The sequence below is a fragment of the Pyxicephalus adspersus genome, chromosome 4 (assembly GCF_032062135.1).
Source record: "Pyxicephalus adspersus chromosome 4, UCB_Pads_2.0, whole genome shotgun sequence".
Classification (NCBI taxonomy): Eukaryota; Metazoa; Chordata; class Amphibia; order Anura; family Pyxicephalidae; genus Pyxicephalus; species Pyxicephalus adspersus.
The window spans coordinates 106,066,487-106,090,280 of NC_092861.1; the positions used below are offsets into that span (position 1 = coordinate 106,066,487).

The following is a 23,794-nucleotide window of genomic DNA, read 5'->3' on the forward strand; positions in this document are numbered from 1 at the left end:
CTAAATATTGTGATTCTTCACATACTTTTGCCCATCAATGTGTTAATAATTTCTTGTTAACAAGGCACTACTCTGATGTTTCTATTACTTACCTCAAAATGGCAAATCAAACAGTAGGTGTAAAACAGAACAAATAGGTATTTGTGGACAACCTTATATTACAATTTACAAAAGTAAAGCATTCTAAATATAAACTGGATCTGTGCTCAGTTCTTTCTTTCTCACAGAGATTTCACATTTTTTCAAACAGACAAATTTTTGGGATACATTTCATATCCTGTGCCACATTTCCTGGATGTTTTCATGTGAGTAATATTTTTGGATTATGGATGCTTTGTAACCCCTTAAAACGGCATTAGACTAACATTCATACCATACTTGTCACACGTACAAATTTTGAAAATATTGTCCTTAATCTTCTGTCAAATTTTTAAAATGGTAACAATATAGGACTGCACTGGTATAGAAAGTTTTTTGAATATGTAAACTGCAGAGGTTCATAAATGTACTGACTTCAGAGAGAAAAAAGAGAGACTGAGCGTAGAATATTTTAGTAAAGTAAAGCTACGTACACACGTCAAATTGTTCTTGCCCGATAATCGGCATCGGCCGGATATCGGGCGAGAATCTGGCGTGTGTACAGCCCACGTCATTCATCGTCCGTGGATCCGTCCTGGCGGATCCACGAACGATGAACGATCCTAATGCAAGGGAAGGGGGAGAGTGCGCAGCAGGGTGCCGCTCCGTCACTCTCCCCCTCCCCTCTCCATATAGCAGAACGGTGCTGTATGTACAGCACCAGTTCATATCGTTGGAAAGGATCGTGAAAGATCCTTTCCAACGACAAGAATTGCACGTGTGTATGCGGCTTTAGTCTATCTCTTGGATTGGGTGGATGCTTTCTTAACAACAATATTTTTAAATGTAGAAGGATGTTACAGTAGTCCAGACGAGAGATGTACATGCTCCTATTATCTCTCGTCTGGACTACTGTAACATCCTTCTCTCTGGTATTCCACTAACCTGACTCTCTCCTCTACAATCTATTATAAATGCTGCAGCCAGACTCATCCATCCTTCCCACCGCTGCTCTTCCGCTGCATCTCTTTGTAGTTCTCTTCATTGGCTTCCATTTCACCTTAGAATCAAATTCAAGCTCCTGTGGTTTGCCTTCAAATCCCTACACAGTTATTGGCCCACCTACATTTCTGACATGGTAAAAAAATACTCCCCCTGCCACTTTCTCCGCTCCTCCAATGACCTACTAATGACTTCCTCACCCATAACCTCATCACACGCATGGTTACAAGACTACCTCAGAGCTGCCCCAACTCTCTGGAATGGTCTTCCTCGTCCTATTCGGGTTGCTCCTACTTTCTGCTCATTTAAAAGAGCGCTCAAAACCCATTTTTTCAAACTTGCCTACCCATCTTCTTCTGAAACCATCACTACTTCCCACCACTTCATATCTCCCATGCTATTGTGTGTAAATTCCCCCACCTACTAGATTCTAAGCTCTTCGGGCAGGGTCATCTCCTCCTACATCACTGTCTGTATTAGTCTGTCATTTGCAATCCCTATTTATTGTACAGCTCTGCGTAATATGTTGGCGCTATATAAATCCTGTTTAATAATAATAATAATAATAATAATAAAATGTGTTGAAATTTTTTCTCAATGGCAGAAGATCTTTGTGTTAAAGGCCAATGCACAGATAGGAACACAAACCACTTCTTTGATAGGGAGCAACTGAGGTGCACAAAAAAAAAAATTGATTTTTTCAGGGAAAAAGCAGTAGTAAAAAACAAAACTCACCTTTACCTTCAGAGATCTTGCGCTCGCTCTGGATATTTCCTGAATCCGGTCCCGCGTTGTCCTCCTTCGTTCCGCTGCGGTGATCAAGACAGAAGTGCAGGGGCTTTACCTCCACCCTGTCTAAAAAATGAAAGTCATTTTCCTTATGTAAAAGAGTTGTCTACCCTTTTATGTAAGTTAAAAATTTTAGTTTAGGTCCACTTTAAAAGCTAGGCCCCGGATGGGATGAACACAGTCCATTAAAGAGACATTCATTTTTTAGCCTTGCTACTAGAGCAGCACTCTGTTTGCCTCTGGATTATACCTTGTTGCTGGGATACCACATATTGTTCTTGAGCTAGTATATACTATTAACAGCTCTCTTGCTTATATGCCAGACTCTGCTGTAGTTTGGCACTGGTACCCAGTTGGGCAGCATTACCCTGCATAAGCTGGAATATAAGTGCCATACAGAAGGTACACATTCTCACAAATATTGCAATCTTCAGAACTTTTGCATACTTCATTGTACACCAAAAGGGAGATTTGCATAAAATAGCAGTAATAATAAAATGCAAGCCCAAATGTACTTAAATAGACTTAATGAAAAAAAAAAAAAAAATCTACGAACAATGCCGCATCAAGCATTACCCGTTTTTTTGCTTGCAAAATTGTTCCCAAAATGTAACTCACAGGGTACATCAAAAAGCAAAAGTTGAGTGATACAAACATTTAAACTGTGCAGTCAACTTAGGCTCTATGCTTAAGAATCTTGCTGTCTCCAGCAGCACTACCTCCAATCCAGCTCATGTGGCCTTCTAATCAAAGAGCAAAGGTAGAGTCCCTTAGCTCAGCAAACACACTGACCTGAAAGCAATATACATACCTTCCAGGGCTTTACACAAAGTTTGTCACAACTCATAAAAAGTCTCTAAAAAAAACTGCAACTTATTCCATTGACACAAGACACCAGACTCTGGGTTTTTTTGAGCATGAAGATGATGTGCTGCAAAGCAGTCAATCGATATAGTTTTTGCCCTTGAACTAAAATTGTATTAGTTTCTATGTTTTTACCACATACATATACTTCAATCCATTAAAATAAAAGCTATTGTGGAGATTGTCACCAACAAATCCAAATGAAGAACATCAAAGTCCTAACTGCATTTTAATACCAGAAGTAACAAACTAGATTGCACCCCAATATACTATACGCAGTATAGACACAGATGGCACACTCATTTTTTAATGTGAATATTCTGATAATAAAAGCATTGGGCTAAAGGTAAAGAGCTCAAATTTTCTACATGCTGTAAAAAAGATGAAAGCTCAGTGGGTATAATTGATAATGATTAAAGGTTTATTTTTTATGCATGATATGCACAGGGAAATAAAGAAGTCCCTTGAAACTAGGTCTAATTTGTGATACATTTGTACTTAATTGCAGGTGGTTTTATGCTGTATTTTGTAAAACTTGCACTTCAGTAGTGTTGCTCTTTGTATAATTTGCTTAAAGGATGGTTACATCTTATTCCACCTTTAAGACTACTTAATACTCTTATTTTTATTATGTCATAAATACATGGAAAAAAAGATTTTACTTTGTTAACAGAGTAGGGTCTTTTTCTAGAGGCTGTGTAACCTGACCGCACTGAAAGGCACAAAACTGAAAGGTACTGAATCCTACTGACTAATATAATGCTTTCAAACCTGATAGAACCCTGCTGAATGGTGACAATCAATAACACTGGGGAACAATTTTGAACACATTTTTTTGTTGACTTAAATTTTTAAGCTTATTTACACTAAAATAGGTATGCTGATCATAAAAGTGCAGTTAGTTTTCTTCTATCATGTCAGATTTTTTCTCTACCGCTTATATTAAAGTGATTACTGTAGCGTGGATTTGTATAGGCTATTCATTTACAGGCAAGACAGTGTGGTCAGAGGTTTTGTGCTGCTCTACGTAGTGAATAAGCAAAATTTATTTATTTATACTTACACACGTATTTCCTTTATTTCAGATCATGTCTGGCTTTGCTGTTTCTTGTCACAGTGCCTAAACAACCCTGATTCATTTTGTTATATCTGTGGCAGTTTCAACATTCCCAGTCAAAGGGCGAACATCAGCACATTTGTAGAGCAAGCCTATTTGGCATATTTCAAAATTAAACTTGGTGATCAAGATAAATCTTGGGCCCCTCATAAGGTGTGCAAACAGTGTGTCAAGGGTTTACAGATGTGGACAAAGGGAACGCGTGATTAGATGCCATTTGGTATACCTATGGTTTGGCGAGAGCCAGGAGATCATTTCAGTGACTGTTATTATTGTATAGTGAAAATTTGAGGATATGACAAGAAAAATAAATGTAACACACAGTATCCTAGTCTACCATCGGCTATACGTCCAGTGGCTAATTCAGATGAATTCCCAGTGCCAGTTTTCGTTACACTACCCTTTCCTGAAGAACATGATTATGGTGATGAACTAGGTGACAACAATGATGAAGAGTTTGAAATTGAAGAGGACTCTGTTCGTAAGGGATTTAATAAGCATGAGTTGAGTGATTTTGAACGTGATTTGGGACTATCGAAGAAGGCTTCAGATCTTCTGGCATCAAGACTTTGTGAGAAAAACTTAAAAAAGGAACAAAGGTATCGTACTTTCGAACCAGAGAAATTGCATTTCTGCAGTACTTTAGAACTGACAGTGGCTTTGTGTATTGCCATAACATAACTGGTTTATTGGAGGAGTTGGGGATTCCAATCTATAACTCAACTGAATAGCAACTATTAATCGATAGCTCAAAGCGGAGCTTAAAGTATGTCCTCCTTCACAATGGCAATATATTTGGGTCAGTCCCAATTGGCCAATCAGTTTAAGTCTTGGAGAGCTACAAAATGCTTGGTTGCAATATGAGCATCAAGGTACATTTTCTGCAGAGACATCCTTCTAACTTCCTGGAAAACCTTGATGCAGTCAGTGATGAGCAAGGTGAATGATTCCACCAAGATTTGAAGGTCATGGAAGGACGGTATAAGGGTAGATGGGATGTACATATGATTGCTGACTATTGTTGGAGCATCCGGCGGGATTGTGCTAACACTGAACACTCCAGAAAAAGCTAAGGGCATAAATTTTTACCTTAACCGCTTACCCGATTCATTTTCAAAAGTTTTACTGTAAAAAAAAAATGTCATAGAGTAACAATACCTCCTTTGTATGAAGAAGAAATTTAAATAAACAGTACATTCAAGTTATTATTTCATTATTTTTTCATTGTATGTAAAAAAAATGTATTTTTGACAAAAATGGAGGGTACCCCGTATCCTAAAAACTGGATGTGATAGCAAAAAAACTAGTGCCATTTCTGGATTCACCACCCAAAAATTAGTAAAAAAACAAGTGTAAGATCTACCTAAACAAAAAATGTGTCCCCAGTGTAATTTATTTACATTCTGCTTTGCCGTGTCTAATCAAAACAGCTTTACAGGGGTTTATGCGTGCTGGCTTTTTACAATGTAGCAAGGTCATACTGACTCCAGAGGTTTCTAATTGCTGAGATTCAAATCTAGTCAATCTCTAAAAGTGGCCCTTACTCCAAGTCTTTTACCACTGTAAAAGGTGCTTTTTAAGTAAGAGCCACCCAGGTATTACACCACATTAATATCTTGTTAGGGCTCTTGAAACTTCCTTTAAAAGTTGTTGTTTCAATGGCATAAACAGTTTAAACTATACATTTTATTCTAAAACATAAATGCACAGGAACCTTTTTTTCTACAGAGACCGACCACAAGGAACACATACATAATACTTTTAATCCTTACATTTCTAAATGATGACCATTTCTTTAGACTTTTTTTAAGGGATTGTTTAGTTAAAATACTTTAAAAAAATAGTTTTAATGAATTGCCATGTACGCTTCACTTTTTAGTACTTGTTTTTGCACTGCCTATACAACTTTCTCTAGTTCTCAGTTATTAGGCAATCTCCTAGTCACAGGCAATGACACCCAGTAGCATAGCTAGAGAGGAGAAATGAGGAAGAATGTATCAAGACTAAGCTTTTGAAATAAGGATTGATAAAAAAAATGCCAGTATATTCAATACCTAAATATTATTTTATGCAAAAACATATAGCATTTACACCTACAATATACAATATTTAAGTTACAAGATTAAACAAATATTGATACTATTACCAAAAGGTAAAATAAACCTTTAAAAAAACTCAGTTTAATATTCTGACCCTATATATACACAGAATAGAGCCACATAAAGCCAGTCTCAAGTCAAATTCCAAAATGAGTGCTCATGTCTTTTTTTGTCTCTTTTTCCAACTACTTGTCAGATGAAAACAATAGAAATACTTTTACATAGAAATACATTTTTGTAACATGTTTTCTGCTATAACTTTAATACATGTCCCTAGCATGGCTCAGCAAAAGTCTCTAAATAAACCGTTTTAGCAGAATTGCTTAGGTTGCCAGTGTGCACAAGTTGATCTTCTTCAGCTTAACACAGTAAGGCTTGGAAACCTATCGCTTTTAGGGGGATTCTTTACAGCACAACTTTAAAATAAGTACATTTTATTTCTATGTTGGGCCACATCACACTGTACTAATGGCAGCTTTCTGAAACCTTGTATGTGTCTATTTGTGCACATAAAATATTTACTTTCACATTCACATAAAATATTATTGTATAATTGTTTAAAACCCCTTATCAACATCACTTTTTATCACCTTACAGGCTTCAGCATAGTTAAAGAAGTCTCTCATTTAGAGTGACTAAAGCTACATACACGCGTGCACAAATTGTCGTTGGAAAGGATCGTTCACGATCCTTTCCAGCGACTAAGGACTGCGCGATGCATGAACGAGTGCTGTACATACAGCACGGTTCTGCTCTATGCAGAGGGGAGGAGGGGAAAGACGGAGCGGCACCCTGCGCTCTCACCCTTCACTTTTATTACGATTGTTCGTCGTCCATCGTCTGCGGATCCGCCAGGACGGTCTTTCGGATGACGGGCACTGTACACACGCTAGATTCTCGTCCGATATCGGTCTTGAGCCGATTATCGGAAGAAGAACTAGCGCAATATTATTTCTATTCCAACCCAAAGATCACACAGCTCAACAAAAAAAAAAAATTCACTTGCCCAGGATTTTTTTGTAATATATTTAGTGTATTTCAGGTCTACTGAATCCAGAAATGATATCAGTTTCATTGAATTGGCTCTAGTTCCTGTGATACAGGAATCGGATATGAAAATTTTACCAACAACAAATGATAACACAGCATAATATTATCAATCTTTATTTACACCAATGTTTTGCATTTTATATATTAAATGTAGCATTATTTTCATGAAACTTTCATTTGCTTTTTTATTCATACATTTACTTTTTTTTTTTACAGAAATATGAGTTCTTCAAGAAGAAGTTGTTTAAATGACCCTAATGTATTTTGCTACATTTGTGAAGAATATTCTCAGCAAAGAAGAAACATTACAGAATGTGTAAAACAAGCATATCTTGCATATTTTGGTATTAAACTGGGGACCAAGATAAGTATTGGGCTCTCCATATATGGTATGCAAAACGTGTGCAGAGTGTCTACGTCAGTGGAAAAAATGGAAAAGTGAAGTTTGAAATTTGGTGTACCTATGGTATAGCGAGAGCCCAAAAATCATCATATTGATTGTTATTTTTGTGCTGTGAATGTAAAAGATTTCAATCGTTCCATGAAAAACAAGTGGGAGTACCCTGATTTGGAATCGGCAAGATGACCTGTGCTACATGGTGCTGATGTTTCCATATCAGTGTTCAGTATACTCCCATATATATCCATTTTTGTTCCACAATTTAGCCTCTCATTTCTTACATAAAAGTATATTCATTGTCTGGGGCTAAAAAAGTATACAAAACCATTTGGATCGAAAGGACTGTGATTATTGGATTTACAGTCAATGTGGATTATTTATACCTTATAAGGTATTTATAATGTGGATTTGATTTAATTGTCTTTTGTGTTTTATGAGATTATTAGCACCACTTGATGTGAGAAATTACTAATGAATAACAGCCATGGTACCATAGTTTACTGACTGTAATATGTAATCACTACGTGTAAGCAATCAGACAGCTTGGGACTGCAGTCAATAAAAACAATGGAAGATCTTTGGCTGCAATTTCATAGTATCCAAGAGTTAATAGTTGTAATTTTTACACATGATACTCAGTAAACTGCAGTACTGTGGCTCATTTTAGCTGAGTGGACAACCCATACAAACTAGAGCAAACTAACACGTGCTACCTTACCCTGGCTCAGCCTACCACTGATACCTGGGTACCGACTAGATCCTCCCCTGCCTCGGCCTCTAAGTAGTTACATGGGCTGCTGTGGAGGTAGTTTTGGCAGTGCTGGCTGTGTTCCCCCCCCTTACCTGCTTTCCATTACCATAAAATGATAAGGCCAGCATATATTTTGAGAGCTAATTTCAACTAGTACTCTCCTGCATTTGAAAAATACATAAAAGGAAGAAAAATTACACTGACCTAAGTTGAGAAGTACAAAGTTCAAAGGGCGCATTTAGCCTGCTTTCTATTATCTCACATGTTTTTGGATGCAGCATGTACTCTTAAGCAGCATGTGAACTACAGGCAAAAAAGGTCAAATGCAACCGCTTCTTTTTTATTAAATTCTGCCTCTGCAATTCAAACACATGTATTTGTTAAGCAGCCTTTAAAAGGAACACCTTTTGGAGCCCCCATGAGCTTTTTCCCTAATGTTTAGGGAAGTACACTGAATAGTTGCACAATATGTCATGCCTACCTTGAAAATATCCATATCTAGCAATACAGCTGCCATGGAATACCTCAACACTTGTGATTCCATCTTTACCTAGTCCTTAGCCATCTTAGATGGCCAAGCAGAGAGGACTGTAAATATTATGCCTGCAATAGATATACAGTAGTCGTGAATATTTTAATTAAGAACAGGGCCCTGAAGTAACAGAATAAGTAAGATATTCATCCACATAAGATCATCATCACATTTTAAAGTCAATTTTAATCACATTGGAATCCTTATATTTGTATTACCATTGACCACTGCAAGCAGACCAACTCTATTAAGGAAATATGTGTTTTACCAAGATGAATATCTCCGTTTAGTTTAGTTAATACATAGGTTAATTTGGTATTTGTTGCATCTCAGTGGTTGAGAAGGGGTTTTTCTGAATTTTCCTTTCTAGAAGAGTGTAGATGAGTTAGTAAAACCCTATCCAAAAACGTTTGAAAGCGGACTATGTACCAGTGCAGAAGTACTACGTAAATGGTTTTGTAAAAGCCCCAGGTTGAATGACTCATGGTCTGCAGTTTCCCAAATTTGGTCCCACTGGGTTTTATCTAGTAAATAGCCGATATCCATCTCCCAGTGGGTCCAATAAGTAAGGGGAAGTGTATATATTTAGCCAAGGAGTCATTAGCACTAACAATCTTAAAAGGAGTGGTAGAGAGGGGTTTGTCAATAAATTTGATTGAACAAAATGCTTCAACTGAAAGTGAGAGAAATAATATGAGAAATGGATTTGGTTGGAACAACAGAATGAGTCAAATGAATGGACACCAGAGATAATAGTGAGGTATTTAACCATTGAAAACCCTTGAATGTCCACAAAGCAAAATGACCTGGCTTTAAAAAGCCTAGTGAAAAAGAAGGGTTATGAACCAGAGTCCCTGGAGGCATGTGTGGAGACAATAAGCCCTTTGAGTAATTAACATCCTATACTTTGAGATGTGACTATTTTTTTCTATAAGCCATATAAAAAAGTTTTAATAGTTTTTTTTAACCCTAAGGTGAAATGATAGAAGTACCCTATCGGTAAAAAACAAATATAATTTCCTGTGCACGCCCACACGTGGATACTGAATGAGTGGGTCCCCCAGACACCACTGGAACCACTCACATAAAAGGCAAGCTAGGACACACTTGGTTTGCCAGGCTTTTTCTGCCTAAAATCTCTATGCTTATACCACATGGTTCTGGTCCTCTCTCTTCATCTCCACTACAGCGAACCTGGTAATAATAATTAATAATTATATATTTTTTATGTTTAAATATGATTTTCTCTTTTCAACTATTATTGAACTAAATTTCAATATAATATGTATTAGCCTTTAAGCATTATTTGATAACTCTGTTTGGGAAACACTATAATTATTAATATATCCCACTACTATGTTTTCTCCTAAAACTAAATCTCAGCTTAGTTCCATATATATCCATTACAAAGATCTTCTCTATACAAATCAATACTTTTTTTGTAGACCCCTCTTGAAGTGGTGATTATATGATGCTGGAGTTTTTCCTTGCCATTTGGGTCCTCTTTTGGCATTCTGTGGGTGGTGCTGTGTGCGATCCAAGCAACTGATATCTCCAATTTGGGAGATTTTGGTCTTTATCTGGAAGAAAATGAATCCCTCATCTAAGGATTACACAGTGATTTCTGCAGGTAACCAGCAATACTCCTGAATCAAACTTGTCTTCTTACCTTCTCATTTGGTGTCCCAGGTCTCCAGAACATGACTCCTACGTGGAAAAATCGTGGTTGGATCATGACTCTATCCTGGTTGCCCTATCCTGGCTACCGCTGGCATTTGAAAGATAAACTTTATATAAACCTTATCATTTAGTAGGCTGAGTCTCTTTTGGGTGACTTCTGCCTTCGTAACAACCCAGGAAGTACCTCCCCCTCTACTGTTGGGAAGCCCATAAAGCTACAGTTCAGGGTGAGTTTATAAAACTCCAAAATCAAGATTTTAGAGATCACCTGTCACAGCATAAAAGAAACCCCAGCTGGACTTACATAGACTATACAAAGATTCCAGAACGAATCCAGCTCAATTCAAGACATTTTACATAAACATATCCACTTCTACTTTGCAGTCTCACAACAAGAAGTGGAGGATTTATTTTTACTCCTTGCAGCTCCTTTGGCTAAAGGCGGCTCACAGACAATTACTTAATACACCTTTCTCAGTGGAAGAAACTCAGGCGATTATTAAACTATTAAAAACAATAGTGCCCCTGGCTCAGATGGGTTTACTAACTGATGCTGGACCCTCAGCTAACCCATTACTTTATTTCCTCAGAGAAGGGGAGGGTATACAGCAGGATTATAAGATGACACACATTGTTTTGCTCAAACTGGGAAAAGACCACTCCTTGGTAACCAACTACCTCCCTATTTCCCCTATTAACTGTGATCTAAAATAATCACTAAAATCCATTTAATGCCCCCTAACTCCTTTTTGGGTGCTTACTTTCACCCAGATCAAGTTCGTTTTGTAGCACATAGACAGGCCCCAGATCAGACAAGGAGATCAATTGAATCGATTTTCATTGAATCAGCTGTCACTACAAAATCAGAACAGGTCCTGGATAGATCAGCCATGACGTTATCCAAAGACCTCCAAAAGGCATTCAATATTACCAATAGTCCCAGGTAAGGCTATGTCATTAAACAAATAAGATAAGGTAAGGTATTTGGGCAAATATTACCTAGCATTTTCAATGGTCCAGAGGCCAGGGTTACCCTGGGAGGGTACTTATCCCAAGACCCAACAACATATCGATCCCCTACCCGAAAGAGTTGTGTTTTGGTGTGGGGGTTTCCACAGGCAGGTAGCACGCGATCACCTGAGACATGGAGTCCAGGTGACACGTGATCTTTACCAGGGTAGCCCACAAGTGGTGCCCTGCTGGGTGTCACAAGGTCGGGGCAACTCTACTTTAGTAGGAAAGCTGGAGCAGCCTTGATGTGGAGACAGGTGGCAGGCAAATGTAACCTGGGTCCTAGTAAGGGTTAGAGCAGGCGCCAGACAGGTGTAGTCAGGATCTGGGCATAGATCAGGGCAGGCAGGAGACAAATGAAGTCAGGCTCCAGGCACAGGTAAGGGCAGGCATAGGTCAAATCAGAAATAGCAATAGAAATAAGCACAGGTAGCTGTACAAAGTCACAGCAAAAGCCACCATTACATCTGAGGTTAAATAGCCTGTGTCCCTTTAAGGAGTTCCTCCTCCCTGGGCTGTGTCAGTGTAAGCAAGACTGCCCACTAACATGCAAGACCAGGAAGTGCTGGATGCTGACTCAGGCAGAGACAGAGAGCAAGAACTGCCCTTGGCAGCTTGATGAGACAGACAGTCGTGGAAAACCACAGGAGAGCTCATGGGGAGCCCAGGGGTGCACAGTGGGAACCAACAGGTTTTGTGACACCTAGGAAACCGATATCGGGCAATTCAAGGTAGAGAATGCGTGACAATGGAGCATAGGGAGTTTTCTAAATCTTACTCTAAAAGTGACGTTACTGACATTACAGTTCTTATTTAAGAAGACTCAAATTTTCTGAACTGACCGAGAGTTTCAAAGGATTTCAAGATGGATGGGATGGGAGTGTGGGGAGAGTTGATATACAGAAGCGGGTTGTCTGCAAAGCAAAAACTACATGTTCAAGATAAAGTGTTTCTAAATATAGATTGTTATTCAAAATAGAAGCAAGATCATGCCTTTCTCAGATCTTTGCCTCTATAGAGCAAGTATCTAGAGTAGTTTTTCTTCTAGAGTATATTTCTTGCTCTAAAGGCAACAGATTGGCATTGCCTGCTGTATTAGGTCTATGATCTTGAGACTTTATAAAAAATTCACGTAGCTTACTCTCTCTAGGTTGTATTATGTGTACTTTTTTATTTATGAAATTTAAACCTTTTTTGCCATATAGATGCCCAATCAAACAGTGTACCAAAATAAGTTTTGTGGAGTCATCTTTTATAAGCTTAATTCCACTATAAATGGTTTATGGCATCTGCCAACATATAACACGTTAAAATAGTGCCTACCCTAAAAAACTGAACCCTATTTTTAATAAATTGTGACTGGGGGGGGTCCTTTATTGCAAAAAAACATTCTTTCTGCAATAAAAGAGCCTTATCTGTGATCACAAATGTTTATTTTACACTCCTGCAGGCACTATCAGTCTTATTCTTTTTTTTGGGTTCCCATCTTGAGGTATCCTGATTGACTGGGCCTGGAAGATGCAATGATTGGAGTTTAGTCCTGGCAGTTCAGCAGATAGCAATCAGGAAGGTAGGTGTGTTTGATTGCCGGTCCATTGTACAATAATGAACCTGCTTGACTGCAATTGTTTTTTGTGAAACTATAGTTCCACTTTAACCATAACTCTATATGTCTAAACTAGGTTTAAAATGAAACTTGAAATACACCCTTAACAGCATTAGACCAAAATATGGATCATTAATTACTAATGTAACCATGCTTACTTCTGACAATGCCATTCTTCTATTTTAAATGCTTTACTGCATCAAATTCTTCAGTAAAGTATATGTGTACTACATCCACACAAATTGTTTTCTATCATATACTACTGCCCACCCTCAAATATTTTCCCAACTGCAGGTGTTTTTCCAAGTTTCCAGTTACAGGAAGTCATCTTGTTACCAAATGTATTGGTGGCAAGCAAGTTACTGAACATCATCAAGAAAGTTTGAAACAATTAACAAATAGATAAGCAAATAGATTTGTACCTGTTAGTCCTTGCTTTTGTAAACAGTTTACTTTAAATTTGAGATAAAGATCATTGATAATGATGCAGGTACCAGTCAGTACTGACATGGAATGAGATGCCTAGGATTCATACATAGTAAGGCTTCGATGTACTTTTACTCAAGCTGTGTCTGACACATTTCTTAGTTTCTTAACTATTCTTTATACAAATTTTGTTTTAATCCTTGATATTTCACAGATAACACAAAGTGGCTCTTTCTCAGTGAGCAAACAAAGTCCTTTTATAAATGGCTTCAAAGGGAGCAAAGCACATTTCTGCCAGAAGCTACCCTGCATAAAACATCCAGATTCAAAACAAACCGCAAAATACAAGGAACAGATATTGGCAATACATGTTTTCTGGTTCTAAAAAATAACTGTAAACTAAAACGATTTTACTTATGCAGTACAAATCATAAGGCCATACAGAATTTCATTTTATTTTAAAAGTAGTATTCCCAGTAAAAAAATATGTTTTGGTAAGTTTTATTTTTGAAACATGTAGTTCCCTAAGCATTAGGTTTCCTACATTCTAAAATACAGCACAGCAGAAAGCCCTTGTCGGGCACCATTTTCTGTTTTAAATTTTGTGATGTGCGCTATGATATCAGTAACACTAAGATTCCATAGTGTTACACTAAATGGGCAAGGCTCAAGTCCAGCTAAACCCTTTCTGACCTAATAAACACTCAACCTAAATTAACAGAACTGGTTTTAAAAAGGAACCAATTCAATGGATTTTTCAGAAAAATAATCTAGGTTAATGCACCAAAAATGCTATATGTTGACATTTTTGTAAAACAGCACAGCACACTGATAGTAATTGGTTCTTTCGGATTATTAGATTTGGTTTACTAAGGTTTTATTAATCAGTAATAAGTCAACAAATACTTTTGTGGGGTATTCATATATCAGCCTAAGTGTGCCGTCAGTGTTCCCCCTCTGGCTACCATTAAAGCTGACAAATATTCTAACACCTGATGAGATGGGGTACTGATTCTTTAATTGGACTTTATTACCAACATCAGTGCAAATGTAGTATTTGCAAATTCTTTTTTAGTTTCAATATTTCTTTAATAAGGGTATTTAAACAAGTTGTACATACAAATATTTACATATCATATCCATATATACTGTAGAGAAAAAAAAAGGGACAGAACTATCAGAGAGGAAATGGTAAGACAGAAAATTGGGGAAAGGAAAAGAAGAAAAAAGAAGAGAAGAAAACTAAGGACAAATTTTAAGATATAAACAAAAAAGAACAATGAACAGTAACACAGTATACCAGTCTGATAAAAGTCAAAAATATTTCTATGGATCCAAATAAACAGAAATGCATCAGGTTACCAACAAAAGAAGTTAACCTAATGGGTAAAACAAAGTGCCTCATTTTGGAGTATCATTTACAGATAACAAATTTAACATGGCTCAGCCAACTTGCCCACTCCACCTGAAAATTCCTATACTTAGCATGAGCTAACGCGAATGTCTATTTCAAGGAACATTGTACATTGAAATATTGTGTCACTTCTGATATATTAGGTACCTCAAAGGTTCTCCACTTTCTTACAATTGTTATTTTTGCACTGAGAAAGATGTTTACAGCCACCGTTCTAGCTTTCATGGGAATATTATCCATATTGAGGTGAAGTACAGCCATTTCTGGATTAGGACGTACACAAGTGGCACTAATCCCAGAAAGTTGGTTCCAAAAGGAACGTACAGATTTATACTGCCACAAGATGTGAAACAAAGTACCCAAATCGCCACAATCTATCCAGCAATTTTTAGAATCAGAATCTGAAAAATGTGCCAATCTAATCGGTGTCTTATACCAACAAATTAATATTCTCTTGTATAAATCCCAGTGGTCAGCGCATTTTGTGCTACTGTAGGTTATCTGTAATTCTTCTAACCACAATACCTTATCACTGCACTGTGCATTTGTAGTTCTTGTTCCCATTTAAACATTGGCAAAGATTTCTTAAAATGTAGGTTAGAGTTAATTAACATGTAAAACTTGGTGATCCCTCCTGTGTCCATCACAGAATTATTAAAGTACATATATACTGAACTTTCATGGGGCAATCTAGCATACATATCTATTTTTTGTAGACAGAGTAGTATCTCTAAATATGTATAAAAGTCCCTGGATGGAATATCATAAATCTTCTGTAAAGATTGTAAAGATTTTAGTTTGTGAAAAAAAAATAAAAGTCTTTCATTTTAGTAAGTCCCAACTGATACCAAGTAGAAAGGTTGGATGAGGCACAAATAATTCCAATATTTTTTTATCAGGCGTAAGATACATGAGTGGGATTCAGGCGTGTGAATCAGATACTTTTTCCACATATGTAATGTGACATGTATAATTAGATATTCACTGTTTGGTACTGGTAGTCCCATTTTAGAAGCTTAGGGAAATCCAAGCATTTAAAAAATGAGGATCCTATAGCAACTCATATCTTATGTACAGAATCATTTCCACCAAAACACTTCTTGTGCTAAAACAGCAGCTGCAAAATAGTCTGAGATATTGGAAAGTCCCATGCCTCCCAGTCTTCTATATTTTGTCAAAATTATTTGGCTACAACGTGGTTTTTTTCCATTCCACACAACAGCAGACAACAGTTTCTGTGATTGAGTGAAGAAATATTTAGGTACCGGAATCACAACAGTTCTAAATAAATATAGAAACTTGGGAAGCAAAAACATTTGAAATGCTATGGAAAGCTCCTGTTTCCTAAGACCAGCTAGTGCAGTGGGTAGGTTCAAAAGAAACCTTTTATAGTAGTCATCCATATTAATAAATTTTGCCGTTAAGAATATACCCAGAAAAGTTAAAGCTTTGGATTCCCACGTAAAACTAAACTGAGTTTTCAATTTACGTAAAAGAACGTTTGACAATTGTAGAGGTAATATATGTGATTTAGTCAAATTAGATTTATAGTAAGAGGCTTCGCTATATTGGGACATTATCAGCATAACCAATTTTAGGGATGTCAGTGGTTCTGTAAGTATTAAGACAATATTGTCATCAAATTAGCTTATTTTATGCTCCCTACCCGTAATACTCACACCTTTCACTTTAGGATCTGAACGAACTCTCTCTGGCACAGGCTCTAATAACATAGTAAAGATAACAGGGGATAAAGGACTTCCCTGGTGGGTACCATTTGTAATGTTAAAAGATGATGAGAATGCACCTGATGTAAACACTCTTGCACTAGGCACCGAATACAGGGACATGATTGCTGATTTCAACCAGCCCATCATTCCAAATTTATCGAACAGCAGATAGATAACCCCAATAGACTCTATTGAATGCCTTCTCTGCGTCTAAAGAGAACAACAGAGAAGGCTTTTTTTTATGTATTTCCACATTTCTAATGATATTCAAAACTCTTCTAGTACCATCAGGAGCTTGTCTATTCATCACAAACCCTACCTGATCAGGGTCAGTAATTTTTGGAGGTACCTTAGATACTCTGCACGCTAATGCTTTGGCATAAATCTTAATATAAGAATTGAATAATGATATTGGTCTATATTGACTTGTAAGAGTGGCGTCCTTTCCTTCTTTGGGCATAGTAGTTATCACCGCTTGGAGCATTTCCTTCGGGAAATCTCCTTAAAGTGCTGCTTTATTAAATAGATTCACAAGGTGGGGAGCTAACAGATGCTTAAACTTTTTATAATACTCATTTGGAAGGCCATCGCTACCAAGGGATTTATGGTTTGGTAGCGTATATATATATAAAATTCAGATAGAAATTTTAGTTGGCTGTCTGAGATTTTTGGTAAGGATACAGAATTAAAAAATGACATTATTGACATTCTGACGGTTGTATGGTTCTGTCATCTTCTTTTAGGTTTTACAGACTTTTGTAATAATTATAAAACGCCTCCACAATTCCTTGAGGGCTATACGCTTTCACTTTACTTACCAGATCAAGAACAGTGAAAATTTTAGTAGGGTGTTTAGCTTTAGAATTAGTATCCAGCAAATAGGAAGGTGTGATAATAAAGTCTCCTCCAATCAGCAGGGATCCTTGTTTAATCCTATTGTCTTTCATGAACATGAAGTTGCGTAGATATGAATGTTGATTATAATTAGGCGCATACACATTCACCAAAGTGTAAAAGACAGAATTTACTTTGCATATAAGAACGATATAACGACCATCATCATTTTCTATATGAATATTATATTGAAACTGCAAAGAATCCTTAATAGCAATCATAACCCCACATTTTCTTATCAATACTTGTAAAGAATTTTCGAGAAAAAAACTTTAAATTCTAGGTTGGAGAGCTTCCTGTTGCAATAAAGTCCTCCTAAATGGGTTATTGAGCTCTCTAGCAATTAAAGTGAGAATACGAATCATGGAGCCAACCGATCATAAGGCAAAACATGTTGCAAAGCCTTTCAACTAAAATTTCCGGAAGCAAAAGGAAGCCAATAAACATCCTGATCCAAAAAGGGCAATTTCTTAAATTGCTAATAAAAGCATTTCTTTTAAACAAAGAACAATACAAAAAAATGAGATAAACTTGGTATAATAGCATAGTAAAAAAAATTAGGAAAAATGGAGAAACAGTCCCCCTGGTTAATACCCAGGTGAAATGGGCAGCTGCAGTAGAATTATTGAGCATAACCTAACGTTTATGTGGTCAGGTCTTGAGCACAATATGAGTGCGGGCAATTACATTGCTTTAGCCTTCTGTTTAGTTCAGGCCCATTCCTGGACTAATTTCAAATGCGATTTGGGCGATTTGTTCGTAGGACTCGGCATATTCAAAATCCAGCTATAAAGCAGCTTATCCCCACTTCCAAAGATGAGACCGGATGAGACTTCCCCTTATGGAGAATAGGCAGCTTAGTTGGGAACAAACATCAAAGACAGGGTAAATATCCAGAGGTGCCAAAAGAGTGGGGAGACCGAAAACATGCTCACAAAATGTTGTTTTAGCTAACCTGGAAGCTTTTTGGTATTCCCCAGGAAACCCTGTGGGCTGAGCAAAAGGAACATTTAAACCCTTTATGCAAGATAGCCGGTAGTTCGTTCCGGCCTAACGTCCCCTGGCCGATCCGCCTAATGCCGGCTGGCCACCCGTAGATCCGGAGCCGGGTTGCCGGAGGATCAGCCAAGGGGCGTGCCCGAGCCCTGGTGCCCCTCCTTGCTGTGGCCGCCGCTGCGCTAAATAGGGAACGCTCCCTGAAGGGGAAATCCCTCTCCTTCACAATGCATACGGAGAAGAGGGATTTCACTTCAGGGGGCGTTCCCTGGTGGTGGGCTGAGCCAATAGGGCGGGACCCAGAGTCCAGCCTAGTGTGCTCCCGCCCACCCCTAAAATGGCCTAGTGGCCATAAAAGTTTGCCGACCCCTGATCCAAACCAAAATGCTAATTCTACCCCCCCCCCCCCTTCCATACCCTACAGAATTATTTGAATAATGACAAGAAACCTATTAGACATAAAGGCTACCTTTACAGTCTATTATAAAAGGATTCTGCCTTTGTTGTGTTTGTCTTGTATTTTTGAATTACAACCTGGAAGCGAAATTGATTTTTGGTTGCAATTACAGTTTCTAGTCCCAGCTGAGCACATCTAGGTTAGGCATGAGAAGTTTTGGCCATTTCACAAGGCAAAACTGCTCCAACTCCGTCGGGTCAAATTGGTTGTGTTGGTTTGCAGTAATTTTTAAACCATGCCAAAGGTTCTTAGTTGGATTAGGATCAGGCTTTTGATTAGGCCATTCTGTGATATTTGAACGTTTCTTTTTAAACCACTCCAGTGTAGCTTTGGCTGATGTTTAGACTTAATGTTCCTGATAAGTAGATGCATTTTCATTCCAGTTTTAAATCTCTGGAAGACTGAAACAGGTTTTCCTTGAAAATGAACTCATTATTAGTGGCATCCATGTTTCCTTCGAATATGGCCAGGTTTTTTGAATTTTGGTGGATGGCCTTATTTGTCAGGTTTGCAACTGTATGATTTTCTTTCTACCATTACTTTTTCATTTGGCTATTTTTTTTGTACCCTGACCCTGGTCTAAATTTTAGAGGTTTCAAAGCAAAGGGGATGAAATTCATGAACTCACAACGTTTCAAATTATTATATATATATTTCATTTTACTTTAATTTAAAGTAAGTTTGTTATATAACCCAAACAAAAATACATTTTAATTCAATGTTGGAATGCGACAAAACAGGAAAAACAGAGATTAATACTTTTGCAAAGTTCTATATGGACATGGTTTAACGCAATGCTTTTTTAAATGGAATACTTATTTTATGTTTAACCAAGACTAAGATATGTGTTAGAAAAAAACTAAAACAAGACTATAGGAAGTAACTTACTTGTTTTGCACTGACATGTGCGGCATCCATTCTGGTCCAACCGAAATCCATAGGTGCAGTCTCTTTCGGTGAGTGTGCAGTTTGTCAACAAATCACATGTTGGTGGTGCCATGGTGATGTATGTAGGTTCTGTGAATAAAAAAATTAACCAAATTATTCTGTAAGCAAACTTTATTCAGATTTTGCACATTGATTTCCAAATTCAGAAATCAAATAAGAATGTTAACAAATAACCCAAAGTCCCATTGGGTTGACAATCCTAAGCTGAAAAAAGACATTTTTATTTTTCTGAAACACATTTATTAGAACCCTTTGCTCTTCCTTATGTCCAAGTGCAAAAATACAAATTTTCCCTTACGCACCTTACGTCACATAATGTCTTCATCTCATACGTCCTGTTTCATGATAATGCTTAAAACCTTCCTTCAATAATATAATCATTTAACTGCAAGATTAAATAGAAATATTGCTTTAAAGAGTAACTAAACTCAAAAATGCCTAAAACAAAATTAAAATCGACTTACCTTCAATCCCGCAGCGCAGTTGATCGGTCTGGAGTGTCTTCCATCGGGTCCCGCGTCATCTTCGCCTCTTCTTCCTGGTTCTCCTACGTCACCCGATCCAGGCACGAGATCGGGTGGCATAGGTTGGGGGAAAAAAACTTGCCAATCTCAATGCAGATGTGCGAGATGGACACATTTTTCTCTTCTCATGAAAATGCCTGAGAGAACCCAAGAGCCTTTGGGATGTGTGAAGTAGGTATCCCGGAAGGGTTTGTGTTCCCATTCATTCACTTCACTGCACTTAAAAAACAAACAAACAGAATTTTTAACTTACATAAAAGGGTTGTCCACACTTTTATGTAAAGTGAAATTCCTGAGTTTAGGTACGCTTTAAATATAGCATTTCTTTGTAATTCTCAAATGGTAGATAGAGAAAAAAAAAAAAAAACATGAACAGCTAAAGAAACCCTGTCACCAACTTTAATAAAAACAAACAAGTATTTTACTGAGAAATAACACTCATAAATGTAATAAAGTTACATATGCTCTTATGGAATGAAAGAGGATAAAATAAATGGTTTGATAATAGAGTTTCTTTAAAGCATAGCACACATTACCAATAACTTTGTTAAACAAAGATCTGCCTGTTTGCAACCATCTGGACAGTTTAAAAAGGTCCTTATATTATTTAGGGTTCTATTTGAAAATTATTCCCCCAGAAAATCCCTGACAGATGGTTTTATCTTTTTAGGCATATCCCCTTTAAATTCCTAATAAAAATAATGACTATATTGTTCTGCCATCTAGCGGCCAATCCCAAAAAGCACAGCTGTCACAAAAGGAAAAGGCTATCTATCTGTGTTAGCAAAAATTATGAACGAATCTAGAGCGAACTGACGGGAATCATTTTTTAAATAGAGCCTATAGTATTGGTAAATCTAAAAAAAGCACATAGATTTAATATTCTTTTTTTAACATGGCGAGCCACAGGTAGAAAGTGGTAAATTTAAAATTTAATTTTCAATCCTGAATTTAGAAATACAATTGTTTTTATTTGTCAATGTTTAAGATTCTAGTCACACATGTATTTGTTTTAAATAATCTTTTTACTCTGCATCTCTTGTGCTGTACAAAACTGCTTTTAGGGTTTGCTTTCCTCAGACTTAGATAAAAAGGAACAGCAAAAGAAAAGGAAAAGGCTAATAAAAAGCATGTGAACATATCTGGACCTTCAGGTATGTAGTCAAAGTATATGACATATTAGAATAGCTAGGAGCCATTTTTCTCGAATATGAATTATCAATTACTATATTTTAGTATTTATATTACTACATTTTAGTTCTATCCTGCTTTAGGCTGTATGTTTGAGGCCTTTAAAAAACTATTTTGTACTAGATCAACATTTCCTTAATTTAATAAAGCTATTAGCCGAATGTGCTTTCTATATTATGCTGAAATTTGAACAGACTCTTCGTAAAGTACAGCATATCCCCCTTTAGTTAATAAAAAATAGATACCTAAATCAAGTCATGATTGTAAATCTATATGTATTAGATCTTTCAGTTGCTCAATCAGCACTAACTACGGTAAACAATCTACCTAAAAGTAAATAAAACGTTAGGTCTAACTTTAATGGGGCTTTATGATTTAGCATCTAATAGCAAATACATCTGACATATGTTGTATGTACTTTATTACTTGAACAATGTATCTCTTAGTAATGAAAGCTCATCCAGTAGAACTTCTGAAGGGCCAGTTTACCTTTTGTTTAAATCCAAATAGAACATAACAAGTAACCGCTCGAGGAAAAAAGCATACCCATGTCACCATGCTGTACACAAGGACTTTTGCCTAGTGTATGTTAGCACTGGTCCCTCTTCAGTGGTTTGACAAGACCACTGTAATGTCACACTTTTAGTTCTGCAATCACTAAAGCAAATGCTAACTTATTCAACAGTTTCATTTGGCTGAAGCAAAAAAATGAGTGCAATAAGGTCTAGATAGTAATATAATATATTTTTTAAAGTGGTATATACAGAACATAACCTTGCCTGTTGGTCCACCAAAGCTCTTTCTGCCTACTTTGTTTAAAGCAAGCAGAAATTAAGTTTTCCAACAAGCTTGAAGGGGTCCTATTCATTAGCTACCAAGCAGGGTTTATTTAAAATGAATCCAACCCCATAAAACGTACCTATTCCACATGTGTAGCTCAGCAAAATCTGACAGCTGGGCAACAATCAGGTAGTAAGAACAGGTATTGAAGAAGGGATATTGCACCTGTTTTTGCAATACCACCTGCCTGAATCAAACACACTTCCAATGGTACTCGCCCGATAATCGGCGCAGGAACGATATCAGACGAGAATCTGGCGTGTGTACAGCGCGCATCGATCATAGTCCGAACGACCATCTTGGCGGATCCACGGACGATGAATGAGCGTAATGCAAGGGAAGGGGGAGAGCGCACAGCAGGGTGCTGCTCCGTCCTTCTCCCCCTCCCCTCTGCATAGAGCAGAACGCTGTGTATGTACAGCACTCGTTCATACATCCTGCAGATCCATAGTGAAAGGATCTTTCACAATCCTTTCCAACGACTATAATTAGAAGTGTGTATGCGGCTTTAGAACTAAAGCAATTACTGTGAAAAAAGATAGAAGAATAATGGCCTATTCCTTATATGGCTGCTTTCACTTTATATTAGCAGCAAATATACTAACAAGCTTATGGCTAAGAATTTAGCAAACATAACATTTTACAAAATTACTCTGAGGTGAGAATAAGGTATTTTAGATATATTTCCAAAATGCCATCTTTATTGAAATGGATTAATAGAATCAATATTTAATTTAACAGAGCCACTTAACTCCTTGACATTCTGCCCTTTATAGAACATATCACAGACAGAAATGAGGGAAATCTGAGCAAGTTTTAAACAGACCATGCTGCATATATTTTCATTAGCAATAAATAATAAATGCAATACAGATCACTGGGTGAATCTAACTGTATAGGTTTTGCATTTTTGCGGGCTTTTTAGACTCAAGCCATTATTTTCCAGACCAACATTAATTTATGTAGAGTATTGTCATAAGAGACATTTAAATTATTGTGCATTGATGAGAAAAATGTATCTGATTAGATATTACCATACAACCAAAACATTACTTATTCATTAAAAGGCATGTCAATTATTTATTTAAACAGATGTACTTGTCACAGTAATTATGGTGGGTGGCAACCAATAAACACATGGTGACATTAGCCAATAGACCAATAAAAAGTAGTTAAGAAAAAAAAAGTGAGGGAGAAAATACCCACTCAAGATATTTTATATCTGTCATCAATAACCTACCCTAGAATTTCGGAAACATACTTCTCAAGGACCCCCAACTTATCATTTTTACTGTTCTCTTTTAATTGATCTAAAGCAAGTTAATCAGTACTACAGTCCAGATAATTACTATTCTGGTTTCAGAAAACAGAAATGGTTTGGGTTAGTCAAAGACT

At 37.0% G+C, this 23,794-nt stretch overlaps 1 protein-coding gene across 1 annotated transcript in view; it reads right to left on the reverse strand.

The window, feature by feature from the left end:
- The window catches only part of CRIM1 (cysteine rich transmembrane BMP regulator 1), a gene marked incomplete in the record, with an annotated part of 392,052 nt that overhangs the window by 71,664 nt on the left and 296,594 nt on the right, over positions 1 to 23,794 (reverse strand). Inside the window, 1 exon segment of the mRNA XM_072409242.1 lies at positions 19,785 to 19,913. Coding sequence (XP_072265343.1) covers positions 19,785 to 19,913 — 129 coding nt within the window.